General features: G+C 52.5%; 1 protein-coding gene, 1 long non-coding RNA gene and 1 other non-coding gene across 3 annotated transcripts; all 3 read left to right on the top strand.

Moving 5' to 3' along the window:
• Positions 1–248: 248 nt before the first annotated feature.
• LOC102167901 (uncharacterized) lies at positions 249–6,199 on the top strand. Its single transcript, XR_304632.4, has 2 exons — positions 249–4,897; positions 5,158–6,199. It is a non-coding gene; the product is annotated as an uncharacterized LOC102167901 (long non-coding RNA).
• A 7,466-nt stretch (positions 6,200–13,665) lies between these two features.
• On the top strand, positions 13,666–13,746 carry MIR9860 (microRNA mir-9860). The gene has a single exon (NR_128556.1). It is a non-coding gene; the product is annotated as a microRNA mir-9860 (primary transcript).
• A 3,301-nt stretch (positions 13,747–17,047) lies between these two features.
• Positions 17,048–21,151, top strand: IRF2BPL (interferon regulatory factor 2 binding protein like). The gene has a single exon (XM_001928316.7). The coding sequence runs from the start codon at positions 17,963–17,965 to the stop codon at positions 20,312–20,314; it is 2,352 nt and encodes a 783-aa protein (XP_001928351.3). The 5' UTR covers positions 17,048–17,962; the 3' UTR covers positions 20,315–21,151.
• The last annotated feature ends 3,118 nt before the right edge of the window (positions 21,152–24,269 follow it).

The following is a 24,269-nucleotide window of genomic DNA, read 5'->3' as shown; positions in this document are numbered from 1 at the left end:
GATGGGAAAACGGAGGCCAAAGGAGACAAAGCAATGACTTAATGTTACAGTAAGAGGCCAAGTTAGGATCTGAAGCCACAACTGTTTGACTACAGATGCACCAAGCACTACTTTATATCTGCTTGTGAGTAAGAGGGATTGTTATAGCCACAGCTACTGCAAATTCTTGCTAAAATGTGGGAGGGTATAAATCACATACGGATACACTCACGCATTATTTTTTGCCAATAAAATTATAAGAATTGAAATTAAAGTATGTGTTTATTAGCATTTATTTAGGGCCTTCTAGATGATTTTGGGGCAAGAAGGGTGAGCCCTGGTCTTGAACTTCACAAGTGCCCAATGGGGGAGTTGTATGAACAGATAACTACAACTCTTTGTGTTACAGATTCAGGGCAGACCGTCATGGAGTAAGAGCAGGGAAATGCTGGAGACCAGTTTCATAGGAAAGGTGAAAACCGAGTTGGGTTTTTTGAAAGATGCGTAGAAGTTTGCTCAAAGAAGAAGACGGGAAAGCATTCTTTCCAGGCAAAGCAAAGAGCCCTGCAAAGGCGTGGGCTTGAGAGTTCATGTCGGTTCAGAACAAAGAGGGATTTAACGTGGTCAGAAAGGAATTAAGGGGCAGGCAGGAAGAGGCAGAAAGGGGGCTTGGAGGCAGTTTCCCAGGAGCCTTGTGCGCCAAGCTAAGGAGTTTGTCTTGATTCTGTTAGGTGCCTGGAAGGAGGTTTTGCAGCAGGAAATAAAGCCATCAGCTTTGAATGATTTTGAAGACTGGAACCCTTTAATGAACCCAACTGAACGTGAGTGGGCAACGTGGAAGAGATGGATCAATGGCTCAGACACAGATGCGTGCTCCAGGTGTGTGGGTTCCGGCACAAGTTAAAAGAAGTCACAGAGAAGGTACGAGGCGTGGTTCTCCCCACATCAGCACCACGTCCAGCTGTCCTTGGGGTCCAATGTGCCCACTCAGGGCTGCGTGGATCCTTCCAAAGGCTTGAGACCCTGAAACTTGACAAACACATGCTGAACAAACACACTGACTCAGATTACTCGTAAAAGGTAGCATCCGGTGTTCACTACATTCGAGGCAGTCTGCTAAGTACTATATATACGTTATCTTATTTAACGCTTACGACTGCCTTATAAATAAAATTTAGGCTAAATTACATGAAATTTCCAAAGTTCGATATGTTTGGTTTATGAAAACAGAAGAATCTGGAGGTTGGCACAGATCACACAATCACACAGGGCCTACTCAGGATTCAAACTCAGGTCTGTCTGATAAGGACTCTAGAATAGGGTAACCTTGAGTTCTAAATACAGCCGCCATTTACTAGCTGTGTGGCCTGGGATAGGTTGCTTAACCTCTCTGAGCTTCCTTTTCTTGACCTACACAGAGGGAATAATAACAAACCCCCCTTTGCTAGGTGCCGATTGGAAGACAGCAGGCATTAAAACTCTTAGCACAACGCCAGACACAAAAGTGCTCAATGAGAGGTGGCTGTGCCTCCATCGTTGCTGTTAATATGCCAAAATCTGGGCTGTGAAGCACCTTCCCAGCCTGCTGTGGGGTGGGGGTGGGGGGTGCCTTCTGAAGTCAGTGTGTCTCCTGGGCAGAAAGGAAAGAGATTTTCCTGCAGGAACCAGGACAGTCCTACTAGTAAATAGTCCTCAGATTCACGGGGAGAGAGAGCCAGGAGCTGTGTCCTCCGGGTCCCAGCACTGCAGGCCTCCTGCTAGTTCCTCCCTCTCTTAAGGGCTCTGGGACCTCACAGCCACAGGGGACTGACCCAGGAGGAAGCAGCCTTGGCATTGGAGAGTGGCTGGGGCACCTCTGCCCTCATTCGGGGCGGCCCTCCTAGGGACCTCTTTCTGCTCCTTTTCCCATGAACCAGCCCGAATGGCGTGTATTTCCAGGAAAGTCCAGCTGCCTTTGCTACCGCTGAGGGGGCCCTGCGAGTACCCATCACCCTCGGGTCTCATGTGGGCGCTCTCTGCTTTTCTGTATTGATGTTTCTGATACATGCATGCATGCAGCTGGGTTTGTGTTTCTGGGACCAAGGGGAGCACGGGCTGTGGGCTGGCACCACCCTTGGCAGCCAGCATCCCAGGGTACTTTTTGCCCATTCCATTCCATGCCTGGATGGGACCCCCGCCTGCTGGGTGAGTATTGCTTGACCCCTGCAATTTTCCAGCTAAATTTCCAAGGGTTCTTTGGGCAAGAAATTACAAAGGCTGCTAACTTGAGAATGAAGTTCCAACCCTGGCCCCCAGCTGTCCTCAGCCTATCTCCTGGGGTGCTGCTTCACACACGAACTGACATCGAGGCAGCTGCAGTAATGAAAGACTGAGAGAAGAGCACAGGCGAGCCGGCTGAACCACACCTTCGTTTCAGCACTTTGGGAAACGCGCAGCCCCTTCCGTGCAGTCTGCCCTTTTGCTTGGCTGGCCTCTTGCATAAGACCGGCTGCCCCCAGCTCCATCGCTCTGAAAAACATGTTTTACCCCCTCCAGAGAAACTCAAAACACAGACACTCCTTAGGCATTTTCCTGGAAGCATTCTATAGCTCCAGTCTGGGAAGACTTCCAAAAGATTTCCGAACCAAAGATAATAATAATAATATTTTTCAAAGACGTGGGGAAAGAGAGAAGCTTGGGCAAAATGCTCCTGTGGATTAATGTTCAAGGGAACAGACTTGGATTGCAGGGAAAGGAAAAAGGAAGGGTTTTCCAGGTCAATTTAAACATTTGTGCTGTTTGCTTGAAAGGCAATTTCAAAAATAGTTGGCCTCCCCAAAGCGATTTTTTGGAATCTGCCCAGAGGGCAAAAACTTACCCTTCCTTCCCCCATCTGGAAAGCTCTGCACATCAGAGGCCCCACTCATTCCTGAGCTCTGGCTTTAGAAACAAGGACTTTCCCAACCTTCCAAGAGTCCTTGCCCTCCCTCACCCGGCTGACCCACAAAGAGTTTGTGTTTGTTCCACCCTGCGGCAGCTGCATTCCAGCTGTGGTGCTGTGAGGAAACATTTAGGAATCCTCCATCCTCCGGCTGGAAAGGTAAATGTGAAACGTGTCCTCAGATACCTGAAGGCTGGTGACACTCTGCAGAGACACCCAAGGAACAGATTCTGGCCTTTGGGTTCCGTTTACAATTCTACTGTGCCAAGCGCCAGCTGTCCGTCAAACAGGAAAAGCATTTAGTGGTCTTACCCCTAAAAGTGCTGACCAGCCTGGCCACCCTCTACTGTGAAATGCAAGAAACGAAACTCAAACATCTTTGTGAAGCATCAAAAATCATCGGTTCCCTTACGCGCGCTCATCTTTTTAATTAAAGCACAGCTTCTCGTTCCACACAAGCCTTTGGAACAACAGAGTAGAGAGAACCTCCATTTAGGAATTGAGGCTGAACTTGACTGCTGTGGGAAGGTTATGGCAGCAGCTCAGAGGCAGATGGTAGGGGAAATGTCTCCTAGGAAGTTCCCTGGCTTTCAAAGATACAGCAGCTTTGCCAGAGGATGCGGGTGCAGAGGTGGGCCTCAGACAGCAACAAGGAGCCTTTAAAGGCATAGAGGCTGGCCGGACGGGGCGGGCAGAGCAAATGGCCTTGTAGGCAGCTGAAGCTCTCAGCAACTGTGAGGACAAATGCCACCAAGCCCTCCTGGTTGCCAGGAGTGCTGCAGCCTTAACCAGGGTCTTTCCCCTCAGTCTCTTTGCCATCACCGTGTGTCTTCTGGGACTGCACCATGCCCCACAGGTAAATGACAGCCTGTCTCTCTACCTGGTTTTAGAACGGCCGGCAGCAGCTGCCGAGCTACACGCTATCTCATCCGAGCTTCTTCATTTCCTGTCTCTTGAGATTCCGTACCTTTTCCCTAGCATCATCGGCCACCTAGCCAGAGAGCAACAATTAAGCGCCATGGAAATGCTTCGAGGAGCCAGTCTCCAGGGTGAGGACCCCTAGAAAGTCCTCCATTAATTCCTGGTGCTGAAAGCAGATAATGGAAACTCAGTAGGAGAGCTTGGTGGCCTGGGGAGGGGGGGCACCCAGCAATTATGAACGCTTCCTTCTCCCTGCTTCTTCCTGCTCCTGCTGTCCCCCGACAAGCACTCCCTGCCATCTGCCTTTTAACACCTCCAAGGCCACCACTGCCACTGCCCCCACCCGCCCAGCCACTCACTTCCCATCCAGGTCCTTTCAGACGACGGCCTGCATGGTTACCATGGAGAGGGCCACCCCCCCACCTTTGGGGGCTCTGAGACCCTAGAAGGAAAGCACCAGGAAACCCCAAACCGTCTCCCTCCCGAAAACAATGGCTTCCAGGGTCTGTGCCAGACACAGTCAGAGCACCCGAAATAGACTCATTGTCCTCTTGTGCAATATCCAGGAATTTGGTGAAACTCATCATTTTTCAGGTTACCGATAATGCAAGTTTGGAAACTGAAACAGGAAGGAACACAGGCTGAAAAAGCTTTTATCCAGCCCACAGCATTTCTCTCTCCAGATGCAAGACAGTTTTGTTTTTTTTTTCGGTTGTTGTTGTTTTTTTGTTTTTTTCCCAGCCGTACTTTGGTGGGGTTAAAATTAGCTGGCAGCATTCTGGTCACATGCTAGACAGCAACACAAAAGGGAGTTGTTCCCTGGCAGCCCCTGAAGCAGACCTTCCTAATCCACCGACTTCTGGGAAGCAGGCTCCTCAGGCCCCGGGACAGGGACGCCACACCACCGGCTCCCCTCTGTCGTCATCGTCATCGGGCTGAACCTGGGGAGTGTCTAGGCTGTTCGGAATCTCAGAGCGTGCCTCCCTTTGGGAAGACACTCGAGGGCCCCCACATGGCTTGTTCAAACTTCCCATTTGGGAGAGGAAGGAAGGCTGAAAAAAGGAAGAACTTTTGAAGGTAACAAAGAAGCAGACACCACAAGGACAGAGAGAGAAAGAGGGAGGGAGAGAGAGAGAGGAAGGGGGGGGGGTGTTGGGGGTGGGGATGGAAAATAGTTTCTGAAATATGAGCACGGCCTTGGGGGGCAAGGACCGCTCCGGGCTTGACTAAAACGTAAAATCACCCATCTGCGCTCTACGGAGCCAGCTCTTTGGATAGAGTCTTTCTCTCTGGACGCTGCTGAGAGGGGCTCATCATGCTCTGCTTTGTTCTTCCAGCTTTAAACCGTCACCAGAAGCCCTAGATGAAAAATAGAGCCTCTGATGCGTGCACACAGTCAGGAAACATCCCTTGCGCTCAGTACAGAAACATGTCGGTCAACCTGGGAAAGGAATCACCACCATGAAATATGCTTTGGGCTTGCCAAAGCCCAGCAGCTGCAAGAGCCAAAAACTCAGCTGCCTGGATTTTCTGGGGAAGGTGGGGGCTGAAGTTGGGGTGGGGGGAGGCTGGAGGAGAAAGAGTCACCTGATTTCTGCCTCCACCTCCTGTTTAATTCCAAGCCAAAACCCATCTCGAAATGTCTCAAGGGCCAATTGCTCCTCAAAATTGCATTCAACGCTACCCCTTCCAGTTCTGCGCCTGCTGGTGAGGTGAAGCAGATGGCTTTTATTGATTAATGTATTTATTTGGAAGAGGCCACTGGAAGTAAAGAAATTCCAGTGAAACGGAATGCCCTGGCCAGAACTGCCCTGACAATATAGCTGACAGCCAGAGAGAGGCAGGTTAAAAGACATCACAGTTAAGCCCCCAGAACCTGGGGCATTTTCTGTCTTTCTCCCGTCTGGCCTCCATGTCAGCTGTGCACGTATGAAGAAATACCTCATTTGGTTCAACCTTCTGTGGTATTCAAGGGTTTGTGTGAGCTCTAGGGCCCGCTTTGTCAAAAGGGCTTCACAAACCAAACAGGCCTCTGACTTGGATCTCATCCTGCAGCCCTCATTATACACAGACCCAACAGAAATTCCCACTGCCTTAACGCCCAGCACATAAAGTCCTCTTTAATAAACATACACCATTTTTCAGTGGAGCAGCCACAAGGTGTCAAAAGTACATAAAGGTCTGAAAGCTGAAACCCTAGATAAACAGCGCACCGAAATATATTTAGCAGAAAATATTGAAAGCCACAGGAAAAATATGTTCTCTTCCTGGGATGTTAACGAAGGTTTAGGTTCAGGAAACCTTCAGGAAATAGCGAGTTGGGTTGAGAAGGAATACTGCTCAATGTAAATAAATCACTAAACCTCTTTGGCCTCCATAGGCCTTGGCTGGAATGGAGTATTTCATTTTTCCCCCATTAAACAGGCCACCCGGAGAGTTGGCATTACAGACCTGAACATGTACCAAATCTGCGTGTATTTTGTTTCTGTACATCGACTCAGGCTGTTTCAAATAGCAGCTTGTGCAAAATGGAGGGGCCGGCCATCCAGACTGGTTCCATCCCTTCCCCTCAGCATAAATGAAAGACCTGTTTGCACTCCGATCCCAAACCCAAGGTCTTGTCTCTGACAGGAACACACCCTTGTGTTGTTGCCCAGGGTGATGTCATGCTCATTCTGAAGCCTGTCATTCTGTTCGAAGGGACCCGGTCGCCTCTGCTGCAATACGATGCCTTCAGAAAGACCCAGATTTCCTGTGGTCTCAGGGCAGGGAGAGAGAGAACCGGGAAAGGACAGGCGGCCACTCTCCCCAAGATGGATGCTTCATGATGTAAGCGGCTGGCTAAAGTATCTGGCATCCTTGCCGTTTCAAGTTGCCAGCTAAATATTATTAAAAAGATAAAATACACGCAAACTGTGCAGAATGTAGGGCTGCTGTGTTTACATCCGGGTTGTGATGACTCAAAGACTTACACTTGGGCTTGCTGAAAAGCTCTATTAAAAACACAGCTTTGTGAGAGCCCCCAGGGAGCAGGAAGCAGGGCTTGGGGTGTGTGAGACTGTTTGGGTGGTTGGGGGGGGTGGGGAAGCTGGGCATATGGTGACCCGCCCGAGGGCGGTGCTGAAGACTGCGGTCCCGTCCCGGGTGGCACTTCAGGCCGGCGAAGTGCTCAGAGGTTAACCTCCGCTTGGCTTCGGCACCAGAGCCGGGAGGGTTAACCTTTTTCCAGAACATTTATTTCACCATCTCACTGACTAGAGGGAGGAGGGGCGGGAGGCAGAGCGAGAGCCTGCCGCGCTGAGAGGCTGCGGATCACAAGGCCATTCTGATAGCCTCCTGTCCCCATGGCAACCGCAACGGCATTTATCAGTTCCTTCTGCGCACAGGCACAGCAAATCTGCATTGCACATGGCAGGCTTCCAGCATTTCAAATGAAAGAGCACTTTGAACCGCTGCCAAGTTTGGAAGGAGCAGAACTGTCAGGGCTGCTTAAAGCTGGCAGTTTATACTGGGGAGGTTTTCGCTTCCCAGAATCCTCCGGGCCTGGCGAGCTGCCAAGTACTTAGCGGAAGCTAAAAAGTAACTCGCTCCCCTCCCTCCTCCCCTCCCCCCGCTCACGCTCCCCCTCCACGCCATTCACCGCAGTGCTCTCAAAATTTTCCACATGTCCTGTGTCACCAGTGCAGACTGTACAATGAAAACCAGAACGCCGGCTACCCATGACCAGGCTTTTATTAATAGTGGGGGGAGGGAGGGCAGGCTGGGATCAGACACTGACAGCCGGGGCACCAGGCTCCGCTGTACCTGCCATAACCACTGGGCGTGAACCTATGTGGAGTGTGCGCGTGTGTGCCTTTCAGCCTTAAAAATACATTAATAAAAATACGAGCAGCTTCAGAACTGTAGACACCCTGAATAGCGGGGTCTGGGTAGGGGGTGGGTTTCCCTTGGGTGCTTTGGAGCTTCATTTAGGATGGGGAATTGAGGTCACGCAGGCAGCGTTGTTCAGATCCAGCCTTTCTAAGAGCCCTCGGGAAGAGGGCTGTTATTGAGAACAGAGCCTGTTTCTAGAGCTTTCCTTGAATCTCTCGGGTGGGGGTGTCGTGGTCAGAGCTCTGAGGCCACCGATGGGGAGGGAGCTCCGAGATGGTTTTCAATGGAAAGTTTACCAGATAACTTCTGACTGTCAGGCACCCCAGAGCACTAGGGCTTCTACTAGCAAAAACTGGAAATTGGCATTGCGTTCACTCTGCTGAATTAAAAAAAAAAAATTATAATCTACACTGAGATCAAGAGCCCGGGCTTTATTTTCTAGCACAAATAGAACGAAAATTGTCTGCTGCTTAGGCGGTTGGATAGAGTTCAGGAAAACTATGTCTGGCATTAATTCCAAAGTGGAGGTTTTGGTTCAAGCGAGGCCCATTAATTTCAGTAAACTGTTTTCACTAGTCCAGACCCTGCTGTGCAAGGACTATTTATTACCTTTTGCTAACCTGATGTCTGCAGAGTTGTAAAGCAAAGGTAAAAAAAAAAAAAAAGAAAAAAGAAAAAAAAGAAAATCCAGGGTGGAGATATCTATACATTGGATCAAATGGGTTTTGCACCTTCCCTTTGGGGGTACGTTTTATGGGGTGTTTTCTATCCCTGGTTTTTCTTTATCAGACTTTTTTTTTTTTTTTTTTTTTTACTCCATCTTGCAATGAAGTTGAGAAAAAAATCCTGATGGAGAGGAATCTGGTAAGAGCAAATATCTATCTCCTGCCTCTTTCAGAAAGGTACCTCCCAGCCACGGGGATGTTTTGTGTGTCTGTTCTTCTTGGCTTCCAGGCTGCGGGTCCAGTGCAAAGTCCTGACATGATTCACCCTGCCGATCAGGTCTAAAATACACCAAAACAGTCAATTTTGGCATTTGTTCTCCCTGAGGAATTTTACTAGCTGCCTTAGAAAAGCACATAAATTGCTTCCCCTTCCCTCTTTTTTTTCCCATGTCTTCTCTCCTCATCCCCACCTCCCCCCAAGTCCATCTTGATGTCATTTCAAAGGGAAGGATGAAAAGGGGGGATTTGTCAGGCGGTCAGGTTTGTGAATGTGTCTTTCCAGCCCCCAATTCACACACACACACACACACACACACACTCTCTCTCTCTCTCTCTCAGCTGAGAATGTTAATCAGAATTAAAAGCCAGTCAGTACTATTAAAGCATCAAACATGAAGCCTTAAAGAAGGAGGGGGAATATGGAGGTAGAGGGGGGCGGGAATGGAATATATGGAATATAACGGAATATAATTCAGTCCTTTACGCTGACTTTCTAAAATAAATGAGGGGAATGGTAGCGCCAACTTTGGTCAGCTTGTCAAATGTCAAAATCATTGGTCTTTCCTTTTAACGACGCTCCCCCCTCGCCCCCCGCTGCCCCGCCCCAACGCAGGCAAGTTGTGCCTTTCCCAAGTGTGATTAATCTCTGGCAGAGGCCAGAAACAGGAGTAGATTTCTTGGCTGCCCGTTCTGATAAACAATCTGTTCTTGGGAAGAGTAGGTGAAGGTGGCGTAAGGGGAGGGGGGTAAACCTCCGGGCTTCGTTGGGGGGGGGGAATGGGGAAAGAGGAGAAGAGGAGTCGAGGCTGGGCTCTGGGAAAAGGCAACTGCCCCGCCTTAGGAGCGCTTGGTTTTGGGGTGGGCCAGGTTTCCTGGCCTTAAGAATGTGAGCCTCTCAAACACAGTGGATCCTTTCTTGCGGCCGTTCACAACATCCAGAAAACATCGCAGGGACACAGAGGGCTGGAGGAGAAGGGGGCAGAGGGGAGGGAAGCCCCAGCGCCGGGTGGCTGCAGCACCACTGCGGATGCTCTCACCGCGGCGTCGCAGACCTAGGGCTCATGCGCAGAGAGACTGCTCGTCGTCGGGGAAACCGAGGCAGCCGCGGGGGAAGGCTGGGTGGGGAGGTGGCACAGCCGGCCAGGGAAAAGCGGTAGACGTTCAAGACAAAAGGAGGGACTCTTTGGCGGCGTCGGAGGTCGCTGGTATGGAAACTCCGTAGGCAAGATCACTGGCTGTGGATTTTGCAGTGGGTTCATTGTGTGGGCAACCAGGCAGAAAGCCGCGATATGAAAAAATGGGGAGGGGGAGGATCTACGGTTGAAGAGAAATCAGTGAGAGAAAGCTGCTCAGGGCTGGGAAATGTCACCAAGGAGAGTGCAGTGGCACCGAATAAAAGATGAATAATCGGCTACCTTTTGGAAAAGGAGTGTAAAGATATTAATAAAGGCGAGAAACTCGCTGCTTCTCAGCCTGAGACGCAAACCCTTTCTCACCTCCTGCCTCTCCTGCCCATCCCAACACACCCAACACACACACACACACACACACACACACACACACACACACCCTCCTGTCTACCCTGCATCCAAGCAGCCTGGGCCAGGCTCGCTTTCCTTTGGATTTAATTACATGAAAATGCTGAACAAAAAACCTGTAATTACACCCTTAGTCCCTGCCACTCAGGCCTAGCACACTTCCTGCCTAGTTTTGTTTTTTTAAAGAAGAGGTCATTGCCTCTTTTCATTCCAAATTGACCAAAACAAAAAAAAGTAAAAGCCCTAAATAAATCCAACTGCTGAGAGCTGCAGCACCACGGGGGATCTGGGGATGGGCCTGGGAAGGCATCGTGGGTCTAGGAGAGGTGAGCAGTCGGTCCAGGAGAAGTGATTGTCTCCCTCTAGCTCTTAGGTACAGAGGCAGTCACTCCTTATTTGTTTGTCCATCAGCCCAGAGCAACAGAGATGCTGGGCTGGCCCCCCAGGAGGAAACCCTCTAAGGGCAGGATGAACAGTGTGGATCAAGTCTCCATTTTTTCCAGCTATTTTACCTAGAAAGGTTTAGCGCTGGAAGAGATTCCTGACAAAGGCTTGCCTTTCTATAGCCCTAGGTATGGGCATCCAGAATTTCGCTGTAAGGCCCCAAAGTAGGGAAAACAGGTTGACAGATGAGGAAACTGAGGTCCAGAGAGAACAAACAGATTGCTCTAAGTCAGTCCCCACGTGGCTGGTGGGAGTATTGTACAAGCGCTGTCTCTGATGACTTTGGGGCTATTGCATCAGGAAACTAGGACACCCAGGAGGAAATGGTAGTTTCTAGATTCTGGGCTGGAGCCACTCTGGCTTAGTTTATCACTAGATCCCTAGGACTGAGAAAGTCCTCTCTAAATAAACAGCTGAGCAGCTCGTTGGTGGCTCAGCAGGTTAAGGATCCAGTGTTGTCACTGCTGTGGCTCTGGCTGTGCCCGTTTGATCCCTGGCCCGGGAACTTCTGCATGCCATGGATGCAGCCGTAAAAAAAATAAATAAATAGTTGAATAACTGAATGAATGGTAAAGGACAGGCACAAGTTAAGGGGCTGGAGAATGGAAAGGCAGCAGGCCATCTGGCACCCAAGTTTCAGCTCTGAAATAAAATGTAAGTGATGAGAATAGCTTCATAGCCATAGGGACACATCAGACTTGGTTCCTCCAGGTCTGGCCAGAGAGAATTTCAGGTTATCTAGATGGTGGTCTTCTAGATGAGTGGGGGTTGAGGGCTCTCTTATTCTCTTCATTTCTTGTGATACCTAGGCCAGGCTTGATTGTCAGGGTATAGACCTTTCCTAAGCTAGAAGTGTTTTCAAGGGTAGCCTGCCATGGTCATCAAGTGGTCCCCAGCCCAAGTATAGGACAGTACATATTGGGTGGGTACACACACAGTCAGTGTGACCTGAATTGGGTGAGAACAAAAGGTCATTTGTGTGATACGACTTGTGGGTTTGGAAAGAGGCTACTTCCACTCTAAAATGCACCTTCTCCACTTCCTTCCCTTTCATGATACAGCCTGGGGTGCTCCGCAAGTGTGGACATGTAAACAGCTCTTCTTAGGAAGAGTAACTCAGTAAATTCCTAAATATTTTAGGGTATGTTCTAGGGCCTCAGGTTCTCCTCCATCACCCCTTTCTGGGGCCAGGGTATAGACAACCTAGGAAGGTCTGGGGGAAGCCAGGAAAGCATGGCAACACAATTTTGCTCAAAGCTGAATGGTGATGGTTTTTAACTCCAAAATAACTGGTGCTAATTTATGCATACTCATGTATCTACTGGGACAGTAGTGGCATTCTTCACTTGCAAGCTCCTATAGAGGAGGCATTTTATTTTCCTGCAGTTTCTTAGATACAGCTAGGACCCCCCCCCCAAAAAAAAAGACGCTAGCAACCGCAGGGACTAGAAGAAGGAAGTCAGAGGTCCTGGTTTCCAGTAATTCTGGACTAGTTCTGGACCTGCTTTCCTCACCTATACAGGAGGGTGATGAAAGTAACACCTACCTCACAGGGCTGGTGTGGGGACTGGTGAGATAATGTCTGGGAATGCACTTTCAGAGCTCTAGACAAATGCTGGTCATTGTATTGTTCACAATCTTTTACAATTTGTCAAGTACGGTATAATATTTATCTTCCATACACACCAGTGAGACAATTATTCCCATTTTACAGACTAAGAAATCGGAACGTTAAAGGGATTTGCTCAAGGTCCCACTGCTCCCTAGGGTCAGCCAAGTCCAAGTTGAACAACAAAATGTGAGCACGCACTCAAAGCTGCGCGCCCTCCCTTCCTCCTTCTTTGCTAAGTTTCCAGTTGAACCGTCCAGCTACGTAAGGCAAGTCAAAATATTTGGCGACTCTGGCCCATCCACCCTAACCAGGGACAGCGGCGATGGCTGCCCTTCCGCACCAGACTTGACCAAAGGGCAGCAGAGGGACAGCAAGGCCGCAGGGACGGCTTCCCGCTCCCAGGCCCCGCCTTCTGGCGGCCCGGGCAGGAAAGCGCCGGCGGCGTCGGGTCTCCATAGGCGGGTGGTGGAAATCCCCAGCTCTGGTGCCGGCCGGTGGGAACCTGCGGGCACTCGGGCTCCCTGCTGAGGCCAGGCGCACGCGGGGTGGAGCCGGAGGGTCCCAGGGTGTGAGCACCTGGGGCCTCGACTGCCCCCCTCCCGCCTCTCTGCCCACCCTGGGCCTCCAAGCCCCTCTTCCCGGCTACCTCCCTTCTTGGGGTGTGGGCGTGTGTCTTAACCCACCCGGGTCCCTGAGTAGCACCCTTGTCTGGCGCTTCCCTTTTTTTCCCCTCTAGGACGGGTCCCTGAGAGGCTCATTCCAGGGTTCCCTTATTTGGGGACCTGAAAAAACACACTAGCTTTTGCTGAGGACAGCGCTGGGCTCCCCCGTGCCCTGGCACGCTGGCAAGGAGAGGAAGCGGGGAGGAGGCAGGAACCAGACGCGACTCCCCCCGCCCCCCTTCTTCTCTTCCCTGCTCCCCGCCCCTTCAGGAAGAAAGCAGTCAGAGATCTGATCGCTTGCTGCGGCCGCTGTGCCAGGAGGCTGTGCTACGGCCTCCTTTCCCTTCCACCCAATTTTGCACGGAGCGCCCGGCTTCCCGCGCGCCCCAGGCTGGGCAGGTCCTGGCGGGCGGCGCAGCCTCCCCTCCCCGGGGGTTCTTAGCGAATCACACTGTTCCTAGGATTTCACGATCGAGTGGCTCTTGCGTAACCCTATGTCCTGGCCTAAGTTAATACTTTAAAAAAATTTTTTTTTAATACCAGAATTAATCCTTTAGGTAAAGGCAGATACTTCCGCCACGGAACCGGCCCGGGAGTAAATGTGTAAATCACAGAGCTGACTCGGTTCCTCCAACCCTACAGCCCCCCGGGGAGCCTCCCAGGAGAAGCCAGAGGGCCCAGCCCAGACGTTTGTTTTCATCTACTTCGAGACGGCTCAAGCGGGCCAAAGAACCGGGTCCTGCTTACTGCTGGCTTGAGTGTTACCAAAAAAGGCCTTTCTCTTGCCCGAGAGCTTGGACCGCGCGTTGCAGTGGGGTGACGCGAGGTTCAGCCCGGGCCTCCTCGAAGGCTGAGCCAGCTGGCTGCAGGATGCCAGGCCAGAGTCCCCCGCCCGCCCCATCTCTACCACAAACCTGAAGGGGTCGGGGTTGGGGGGGAGGACATGAGGCGGAGTGCAGGGAGTTTCGAAGTGCGTGGGCCCGCGGCGACCTCCTCCCTCCTAACGCTGGGCTGTGGCCTCCGGAAAGGCCCAGTGGAGGGCTGACCTTTTGCTCCAGTTTAAAGCTGGGTCCTCTGAGGATGCCAGCTCAGATGGCAATTCTGGGGGCCGGCGGAGGGGGGGGAACAGCAGCTGTTGGAAGGAACTTTGGGAAGACTGCGGGCATTTCGCCCTGTGCCAGATTGACCTCTAGCTCTGCCAGTCTCCCAGACCCCACAGGGAGCGTTCTGTCTGATCTGTCGGCTTCTCACCTAGTGTCTTAGGTTTAAGCTTGCCGGGCCTCCCCACACCTTGCTCAGTTACTTTTCATTGTGGACCCAGTACTGTCACATGGGATGCTCCTTCAAGGGAAATTTATCTCCAAAATATTGGTGTTCTTGCCTCTCACAATCCCTGACACATCCCCTAACAGGGCCATCTTTGACAAGCAATTAAGAGGAAATTTATCGCCATAAATGACGGTGATGCTTTGAGGGGGAAGGGTATCAAGAGAGCTATGCCTTTTAAATTAAAGGATTATGAGACTGTAATGGAAGTTTGTTTAAATGCATGTTTATTTCTAACTCCGGGTGTCTGAAGACACCCGGCATGTGTGTGTGTGTGTGTGTGTGTGTGTGTGTGTGTGTATCTCCTTTAGTAACAGCGAAGACAGAGACAGACAAGGAGATGGAGACATATGTGTGTGCATACCAAACATAACACTATGACACAGAATCCGACTTGCTTTCTCTAGCAGCCTGGCTAGAGGGTTGGGGCTAAGTTGCTATTCTTCAGTATTGGGGGTTTAATAAAGGGAAAGGCTGAATAAATATAAGTGTAAAGAAACAGGTTAACCAGTCAAGTCAAAGGTAAGGAGCCTCGAGCCTGGGGCTGGTGGGGATGTCACTCCAGTTCCTAGCCCTGTGTTTTTGACTCACTCCAGGGTGGCTGTGCTGTGGGGAGAGATGAAGTCTGGGAGGGTGAGGCAATGCTCCCAGCAGCTCTTACAGAAGAATCACTGCCGGGAGCCAGCCAGCCGGGGAAAGTTTATTATTGTTGGGGAGTGCACAGTGAGCTCACTGTTTTGCAAAAACAGAAATCTGGCTGCTTTCAGATGAAAGAGGGGCTCCCTTGGATTCTTCCATCCCCCTTTCTCCCTATTCTTAAAAGCTCCCCTTCTTTTGCACGTAGGGCCCCAGAATGAGTGGGAGATTGGGGTGCTGAGAAGGGCTGGACTGGGGGAACAGGTTCTGAAGGTCAAGTAGCAAAATAAAAATAAATACTCCTTGTTGCTTCAACTGAACTTTATTATAATTAGTAGTAATAGCAGTGACAAGAGCTGGGATCCCTACATTCTGTGCAATTTACAAAGTACTTCCACATGTTAATCTGTCATAGTACCAATATTAATATCAATACTAATAATAACCAACCCTTTCTGATGACTTCCTGTGAACCTGACTCTGTGCTACAGTCTGGGCAGTGGCAGATCCACCACTTCTGTATGTGGAAGAATTCAGTGGCACAATCTATTTGGAAGGGGAGGATGGGGGGGGGGTTAATTATGAAGATGTATTTGCACAGAACTTTACATGAGATTGTATGCAACAAATGGGGGGGGGCATGATGGACATTTTGAGCACTCCCAAACCATCTCTGAGAACCTAAGCTTGTCAAAGCCACCTTTCAAAGCAGATTTTTCTGGATTCGGATCCCAGTTCTGTCTCTAATGGCTGTGTGACCTTGGGCAACTTATTTAACCTCTCTACTTTCGGAACTTGTAAAACAGAGTTAATAATAGAATCTACCTTGCAGATAATACTGAGAATGTAATGATGATGCAACTAAACCACCTAACAGTATCTGGCTTCCAGCAAGTCTCAGTGAGTTGCCTCCCATCAGGACAAGAAACAAAATGAAATCTTAAAACAGTTCTAATAAGCTGGGAGCTCTGATCCCATTTTACAGATGGAAAACAGATGTTATTATCTTAGGGTAAGTAACTAACTCAAGGTCACAAAGCCAGTAAGTGATAGAGAGGAAATTCCAACCTAGTGTGCCAGGCTCCGGAACCTGAAATTCCATTATATTGTCTGCCCCCACTCCAGCCTTGTCCAGGATTGTCTCAATTTTCATGGTGGGGGGAAAGCAGACCCAATACTTAGAAAAATCAATTGAAATGCCCCAACTAGCCCTATGACCAACACATCTGGTCTGCAATCAACAATAATGATGAGAAGTGATGGGGGCCTTGCTCAGCCTTCTGGAGCACTATGGAATGAAATCACAGCACATGAGAAGGAACTTTGAAGACTGCGGCTGTTTTACAAAGAGATATCAATACTATTAAATGTTGAGCCCACCTTTTTTTTTTTTTTTTTAAATCAAACCCGGAAAAACCACTCACCTGTTTGGTCTCTCCAGCACCTCCCCCTCCCTGCCCCCAGCTGCAGCTGTGTGCAGCCAGTGGACTGTTTTCCTTAAAGGCCTCCGGGTGCTCATAGCTTCTTTAGACATTCAGCCAAAATTTTTAGAGTGCGGCTTGGGGGAGGGGTATCTCCCCCTGAATTCATTTAGCTCCGTTGTTGAAGCGCAGGTTCCTAGACCAGGGCACAAAAACAAAGCGAAAAGGCAATTTTTGGAAGACTGGAACACAGCTAATTTTACAGGTGCTTCGGCATCAGTGGTAGCAAAGATGTGACCTCCACAGGGGGGGCGGGGGGAAAGGTTTGATTGCCGATGAAATGGATAATACCTACGTGGAATTCAAGGCGAAAATCTTGAAACAGGACATTTAAATCCGCTGCCAGGGGTGGGGTGGGGAGCGGGATCGGAAACGACGCTTGTGGTTTTTAAATGCGTTTTTACTTGGGAAAGCCGGGCGGGGAAAGGAAAGGTCATCGTCTGTTTAATTTCCACCCCCAGCCCTGGACTTCCAGCCTTAGCTCGCGGGGCCTCAGCTGTTGTACACACACGGCGAGGGGGGAGGGGAGGGCGGAGGCGCGGAGGAGGGGCCGACTGGGAGGAATCTGGGCTCTCTGCCGCGCATGCGCCTTTCCCGAGCAACAAGTGGGCTCCACAGAGGAAGTGTAAAGGGGAGGGGGGGAGAACTGGTGCAGAGCATGGCGGTGACGTCAGCGCTCCGCCCGGGCGGCATCCCGCGCGGCCAAGCCCGGGACAGCGCGAGCCGCAGCGCGAGCGGGAGCGCCGAGACGCGCCTCCGGAACGTAGAGTAACAATCACAACCCCACATTCCGGGCGAGTGTGAGCGGGAAGGGATGCGACCCGGGCCGAGGCGCCGCGCGAGCGCCCTGCAGCCAACGTGAGCGCCGCCAGCCGCGGCGGCCCGGGCGCCCGCCAGGCCTGGGGGCGGCGGGAGCCTGCGTGCGTGCACTCCTCTACTCTGCTCGCGTGCATCCTGGAAGCAGTGGCCGCGGCGGCTCCCTCCGGCCGTGCAAACCCAGCCGCCGCCAGCGGAACGGCCGACGCTGCGGAGGGGAGAAGCTCCTCTCTCGGCTGCCAACCCCTCCCCCGGCCCTCCCGGGAAGCAGCGACTTCAGCAAGATTGGACCCGGGCACCGGGTGGCACTGAACCCTCTATAGCCTTCGCCCCAGGGAGCCTGGCGGGGAGAGGACGCAGGTCGTAGGGCGCCCCCCCCTCCAAGAGGAGAGGAAGAGACAGCCCCTTTCGAGCTTCCACGCACCAGCCACTCCGGGGAGGGGGCCAAGAACCCACAGCGGCCAGCACCCGGCACCCTCGCCCCCTCCCCCCGGGCCCGGAGCTTCCAGTCCAGGTCCGCGACACCAGGAAGAAGGCGCCTGAGCTACCCTCCCGACGAGACAGCCGCAGTAGGAGGTGGGGGCGAGGAGCGGGCTGGACTCGTCCGCCGCCCAGGCGCTGGAGCCCCCGCGGAGAGGCGCTGCGCCGGCGGTGGAGACTCGCGCTCCCTCCAGCCCCTGGGGCAGAACTTTCTCGCCCCCCCTCCCTCCCCCGCAGCCAGACTCCCTCCCCAGCCGGCCAGCCCTCCGGGAGGAGAAGGCGCCGCGGAGACAGCCCGGGCGGGGGCCTACCTTCCCCAGGGCCGGCATCATGTCGGCGGCGCAGGTGTCCTCGTCCCGGAGACAATCTTGCTACCTGTGCGACCTGCCCCGCATGCCCTGGGCCATGATCTGGGACTTCTCGGAACCCGTATGCCGCGGTTGCGTCAACTACGAGGGCGCGGATCGCATCGAGTTTGTGATCGAGACCGCGCGCCAGCTGAAGCGGGCGCACGGCTGCTTCCAGGACGGCCGCTCCCCCGGGCCGCCGCCGCCCGTCGGGGTCAAGACGGTGGCCCTGTCGGCTAAGGAGGCGGCGGCGGCTGCGGCGGCGGCAGCGGCCGCTGCGCAGCAGCAACAACAGCAGCAGCAGCAACAGCAGCAGCAGCAACAACAGCTCAACCACGTCGATGGTTCCAGCAAGCCCGCGGTGCTGGCGGCCCCGTCAGGCCTGGAGCGCTATGGCCTGAGCGCTGCTGCCGCCGCAGCCGCCGCCGCTGCCGCGGTGGAACAGCGCAGCCGCTTCGAGTACCCGCCACCTCCAGTGAGCCTGGGAAGCAGCAGCCACGCCGCGCGGCTGCCCAACGGCCTGGGAGGCCCCAACGGCTTCCCCAAGCCCACCCCCGAGGAGGGACCCCCGGAGCTGAACCGCCAGAGCCCCAACTCGTCTTCAGCTGCGGCGTCGGTGGCGTCTCGGCGCGGGACACACGGTGGGTTAGTAACTGGGCTTCCTAACCCGGGGGGTGGCGGAGGCCCCCAGCTCACGGTGCCCCCCAACCTGCTGCCGCAGACGCTGCTTAACGGCCCGGCCAGCGCTGCTGTGCTGCCCCCACCGCCCCCTCACGGTCTGGGCAGCCGTGGGCCCCCGACGCCCGCGCCCCCAGGGGCACCCGGGGGCCCAGCTTGTCTCGGGGGCACTCCCGGCGTATCTGCCGCATCGTCCTCCGCGTCGTCCTCGACCTCGTCGTCCGTGGCCGAGGTGGGCGTGGGTGCTGGTGGCAAAAGGCCCGGCTCGGTGTCCAGCACCGACCAGGAGCGCGAGCTGAAGGAAAAGCAGCGTAACGCGGAGGCCCTGGCGGAGCTGAGCGAGAGCCTGCGCAACCGCGCCGAGGAGTGGGCCAACAAGCCCAAAATGGTCCGCGACACGCTGCTCACGCTGGCGGGCTGCACGCCCTACGAGGTGCGTTTCAAGAAGGACCACTCGCTGCTGGGCCGCGTCTTCGCCTTCGACGCCGTCTCCAAGCCTGGCATGGACTATGAGTTGAAGCTATTCATTGAGTACCCCACGGGCTCGGGCAACGTGTACTCCAGCGCATCTGGTGTGGCCAAGCAGATGTACCAGGACTGTATGAAGGACTTCGGCCGGGGACTCTCCTCCGGCTTCAAGTATCTGGAGTATGAGAAGAAGCACGGCTCCGGGGACTGGCGCCTACTTGGAGATCTGCTGCCCGAGGCTGTGCGCTTCTTCAAGGAGGGCGTGCCCGGCGCAGACATGCTGCCCCAGCCCTACCTGGACGCCAGCTGTCCCATGCTGCCCACGGCTCTGGTGAGTTTAAGCCGCGCCCCCAGCGCACCCCCGGGGACCGGGGCCCTGCCGCCCGCTGCCCCCTCGGGCCGGGGCGCAGCCGCCAGCCTGCGCAAGAGGAAGGCGTCTCCCGAGCCCCCGGATTCCGCTGAGGGCGCGCTGAAGCTAGGCGAGGAGCAGCAGAGGCAGCAGTGGATGGCAAACCAGAGCGAGGCACTTAAGCTCACCATGTCGGCCGGGGGCTTTGCAACGCCTGGTCATGCGGCAGGGGGTCCGCCCCCGCCGCCCCCACCCCTGGGACCCCATTCCAACCGGACCACCCCACCTGAGTCAGCCCCTCAGAATGGTCCGTCCCCCATGGCCGCCCTCATGTCGGTGGCAGACACTCTGGGCACGGCGCACTCGCCCAAGGACGGCAGTTCCGTGCACTCCACCACTGCGTCTGCCCGGCGCAACAGCAGCAGCCCGGTGTCGCCGGCCTCCGTACCCGGGCAGCGCCGCTTGGCATCACGGAACGGGGACCTGAATTTACAAGTGGCGCCCCCGCCACCTAGCACCCACCCAGGCATGGACCAAGTACACCCCCAAAACATTCCGGATTCCCCTATGGCCAACAGCGGGCCCCTGTGCTGTACCATTTGCCACGAACGTTTGGAGGACACACATTTCGTTCAGTGCCCATCCGTTCCCAGCCACAAATTCTGCTTCCCTTGCTCTAGAGAGAGTATCAAGGCCCAGGGGGCCACTGGCGAGGTGTACTGCCCCAGCGGAGAGAAATGCCCCCTAGTTGGGTCGAATGTACCTTGGGCCTTCATGCAGGGCGAAATCGCGACGATCTTAGCTGGGGATGTTAAAGTGAAAAAGGAGAGAGACCCTTGAGCCACAAGACAGCCACTCCTTTGCCCCAGACCAGCTCCTCACCCGTCCAGAGGGCCCCTCCCCTCCCACAATCGACCCTTTCTTCCCTCGCCCCCAAGATGTAGAATTGTGAATATATCAAACTGCAAAAAGTTAGTCTTATGTATAGACATTATTTTCGTCGTATGTTTCTATATTTTGAAACAAAGGTATGTAACTTCTTCATTTGAAGGATAAGCTGGTTTGTGTTAAGCAGTATAATATTGGTTGGGTCTTTTGCATCATATTCGTTAGCATTTATTGGTGGCAGAGTGTTTGCCTAGGTACAGAATTAATAGCCCTTAGCAACGACTGCTGCTGGTGTGTATTTTTGTAAATGTTATGCACTCACTGAAAGGAAAAAAAAACATACACAAAAGAAAACGACTTCTTTTTTTTTTTTTTTTTTTTTTGCCAAGGCCAGTGTTGCTGCCTAAAAAAAAAAAAAAAAAAATGCTATAAAATGGTGAGAGCTTCTTTCTAAACAGCCCCAAGTGTTGAAGTCTTCACTTTATTTTGTTCTGTTCTGTTCTGTTTTCCTGTTTTTGCAAAATGGTAAGGGGGGTGTTGGGGGGGTGTTTTCTGTTGCAAGTTTGTGAGGGAAAATGTTTTGGTTTGTTTCTACTGACCTGAATGTGTTGGATCTTCACGTGTTGTTTTGTTTTTGCTTTATTGATGCACGGATGCTTTTGAACAGTAGAGCGAAATGCTAGACATGGAGAATCTGCTCTGTTTGTCCTTTATACATTTCTGTAGTTAACAGAACACTGTAATGTGCCTTGGAGCTTAGTAACTTGTAATAAATTCAATTGATATTAATTCTGCCCCGAGTCAGCAAGTGTGTTTTTCTAGGACGAAGACCACACAGCTCCAACACGGGGGACACCTTCCCTAACCCAACAAGGAACACAAATGCTGGTGCCTTTGAAAGCCCTCAGGGGTGGCATCTGTAGAAAGCCCTGTGCGAGCTGACTGCCCCTCCTCCTCAGTACCAGGCTATTTACAGTCACCTCTTGGGGCTCCCGGACAGTTGCTGACTAAGCGATTTCTGTTTACTCCTCAGCGTCTCTGTTTGAGCCTGGATGTGCACCACAGCTGCAGATGGCATTGTCGGGAATGCTTTTGGGTGCCTCACCCTGTGGTCCTGAGCATGTGCAGATAGCCAGTGCAGCTGCGACTTGGGCACTTGGGGTGGGGGGAACAGGAAAAAACTGGGGTCCTTTGCCGTCTAGGTGTGGCAGAAATTACTGTTACTGCGCATTTAAAGCAGAAATTGCCACAGAGCTGGGAGCGGGCGCTGGAGGCAGGAGGGGTGTGGGAAGTGGGAAGCAAATCCATGTCCTCAGCCAGGAGGTTTCCCGGCAGCTTCCAGCGGATGCATTGAAGAGCAGTTTCACCTCATTCATAACGTGTTTTTTCCTTTCTCCACTCTTTGATAATAATTTTTGAAGGCTGGACCCTTAGCTGGTTGCAGAGAGTGGGAGAGAGAACCCCAAACTCAGTTCCTGGGCAGAGATTGCTTTTGACACCAAATAGAACCCATTCCCGGGGTGAAGAAATGCAATTATTCATCTAATGGACTTTTTGGCGGCATTTGAGAGGTACAGAGGGAAGGGGATGGGAGTGAACTGTCCTTCAGGGCTCTGGGCCCCTTGGTTGAGACCAGATGGGAGCCCTCCTGGAGCTCAGGGAAGGCAAACACCTGGTTTGAACCTTGTACTTTCCTGGGAGGTAAACGGAAGGAGAGTAGGACACAGGAGGGAGAAGGCACAACCCTGGATCCTAGCAGAAATCCATCCCTTGGCCACACCCCACTCGTGGTCGGGGCAAGTGGGCCAGGATGGTCCCCACAGGGCCAGAGGAATAGCAAATGAGGGGAGAGACTTGGCGACCCCCCACCCTGCTCCCATCGAAGGGGGAGCCGGGAGGGTTGGGAGGTGGGTAGGGGCGCAGCAGCATTTGGGGAAAAACAAATCACTAACCAGCCCAGCACACCGGTGTAGAGGTTGGGTTGGTGTTCAGACTTGCTTGTTAATAACACCCTTTTAGTTTCTGTTCCTGCTTTGCCACCATCACTGAAGCAGTGGAAAGCATATGACTGCGTTGTGTGTGTTTGGAGGTATAGATAAATGGCAGTTGATGGATCTGCCGCAGCTTCTTAATCCTGGTACCCGGGAGGTGCCTGTCTCACCTCTTTAAGAATCTCCCCACATATAAATAGATGTGCGTGTCAGCTTCCTGCAAATGTGTCCTTGCATTTTCATCTGCTGCCAAGTGTTGTATTGGTGCTTATGAGTCATGAAACCTATTTTCATCCTCAGGGGTAATTAACTTGGGGGTGATAATGTATAGCAGACTGTAAGAAGAGTTAATTCTAAAACCTATCCTCGCCTGGCTACCAATCACACGTTTCACTTAAAGGTCTGGGTTGGCTTTTCTCATAAGCTCATTAATAAAAACCAAGCATGTTTCGCCTGGAAGATCCTCGGAGGTGCTCCCAACCCCCACTCCCACTGCACACACTCATAAAATGGGCAAAGCTCAGCAGCCTGAGAACACAGAGATAGGGTGTCACGGGTGTAATTAAACCACCACTGAATGAAGGCGCAGTGGGTGCAGCCACAGCGTTGAGCTGTGTGTGTTAATTTCCACATGTGACTGATCCGTCCTGGTGTGAACGCTGGGAGTACAGTCCAGTGGCTCCAAGTGGGAACTGGCCCTGTTACCTGCCTCCGTGTGCACATCCGTTCCTGCTGGCCTGCCACTGTCTCGTCATTGCTTTCAGGTATTACTTTCAGGAACTTTTAGGATTACGAGACCCTTGATTTAGTGCACGTAGGTAGGAAAGTGGCCTGTCATTAAGAGTTGAAAACTGTAGTTTTCTCTCTCTTCTTGTTGCTGGCTGCCTTCTTAGCGGGAGAGGCAGGAGCTGTAATAATGAAGCATCCAGCACAGGCTGGCCAGTTGGGTTTCACTAAGGAAAGCTGCTTTGGTGAGACCTGGGGGAGGAGAAGGGACAGGTTGGAGTGGAAGTGAATTATAATGGTGCGTTTAATTAAAGTTTACCGTCGCCGGGGGCCATTTGTTAAATGGCGGCTGCCCCTTCTCTTTTTTAGGAACCGTGTGATCTTTCTCTTTGCTCTGACCCATTCAGCTGCTAGACTGTTTGCCTTCACCAGTCTTGCTTTGATCCCTTGGTTAGATTTCCCCCTACCCTGGAGCTTCGCACATTGCATGCCCAGGACTCATTTTCCTCTTCGGTGCAAGAGGATTCTTGTGGGTTTCAGAGATGCAGACGGAGGTCTCTGGATGAGTCTAGTCATTCTTCGTCTGCAGTCACCCTGGATCACCCCACCTCTTCCATTTCCTCCTTCTCATTCCCTTCCCCCTCTGAGCCAAAGTGGCCAACGTTTAAAAATCCATATTGTTTTAATCTATATGCATTGTGTGTGCAACTCATTTAAGCTGAGTGTTTCTTTGAGTGGGCACAGGGGTGGGGCAAGGAGGACCTAATTCAGCAGCTTTGAGAGACTGGGCTGATGGCGGTCATTTTTTGACCTTGATCTCTGAAAGCTCTAAGAGGGGAGAACTCCAGTGAGGTTAGCTCACCGTGTCAAGCCCGGCACTCACGTCTGCACCTGCCAGGCTCATGTGGGCGGGCGCGGCTATGTTGTTAAATGTGATCCGAGGACACGTTTTCATGTTCATCCATCCAGCCCAGGCTGTTAACGTGTGAGTACTGAAATTCACTTTTGTTTTTCTCTTATACTTTGTCAAATCAAGGAAATTGGGACAGGGAATGGCCCTTAAGGGCAGCTAGTGAAATGCTTTTGAAACCTTTCTGGGGTCAGAGATATCTTAGAAAAAATTGATGAAAATGATGGATCCTTCTTCAGAAAGTATAGGTGTTCTGCCCCCCCCACACACACACATGGAC

The sequence above is a fragment of the Sus scrofa genome, chromosome 7, assembly GCF_054392235.1.
Source record: "Sus scrofa isolate SSC_HxYL_T2T_F1_AM1 chromosome 7, Sscrofa_HxYL_maternal_Yorkshire_Landrace_v2.0, whole genome shotgun sequence".
In the NCBI taxonomy this organism is placed as follows: domain Eukaryota; kingdom Metazoa; phylum Chordata; class Mammalia; order Artiodactyla; family Suidae; genus Sus; species Sus scrofa.
The sequence above is the reverse complement of the archived record's forward strand: the minus strand, read 5'-3'. Positions and strand labels throughout refer to the sequence as shown.

Coding starts and splice junctions, on each gene's coding strand:
- IRF2BPL (XM_001928316.7), top strand. CDS start 17,963: ATGTCGGCGGCGCAGGTGTCCTCGTCCCGGAGACAATCTTGCTACCTG.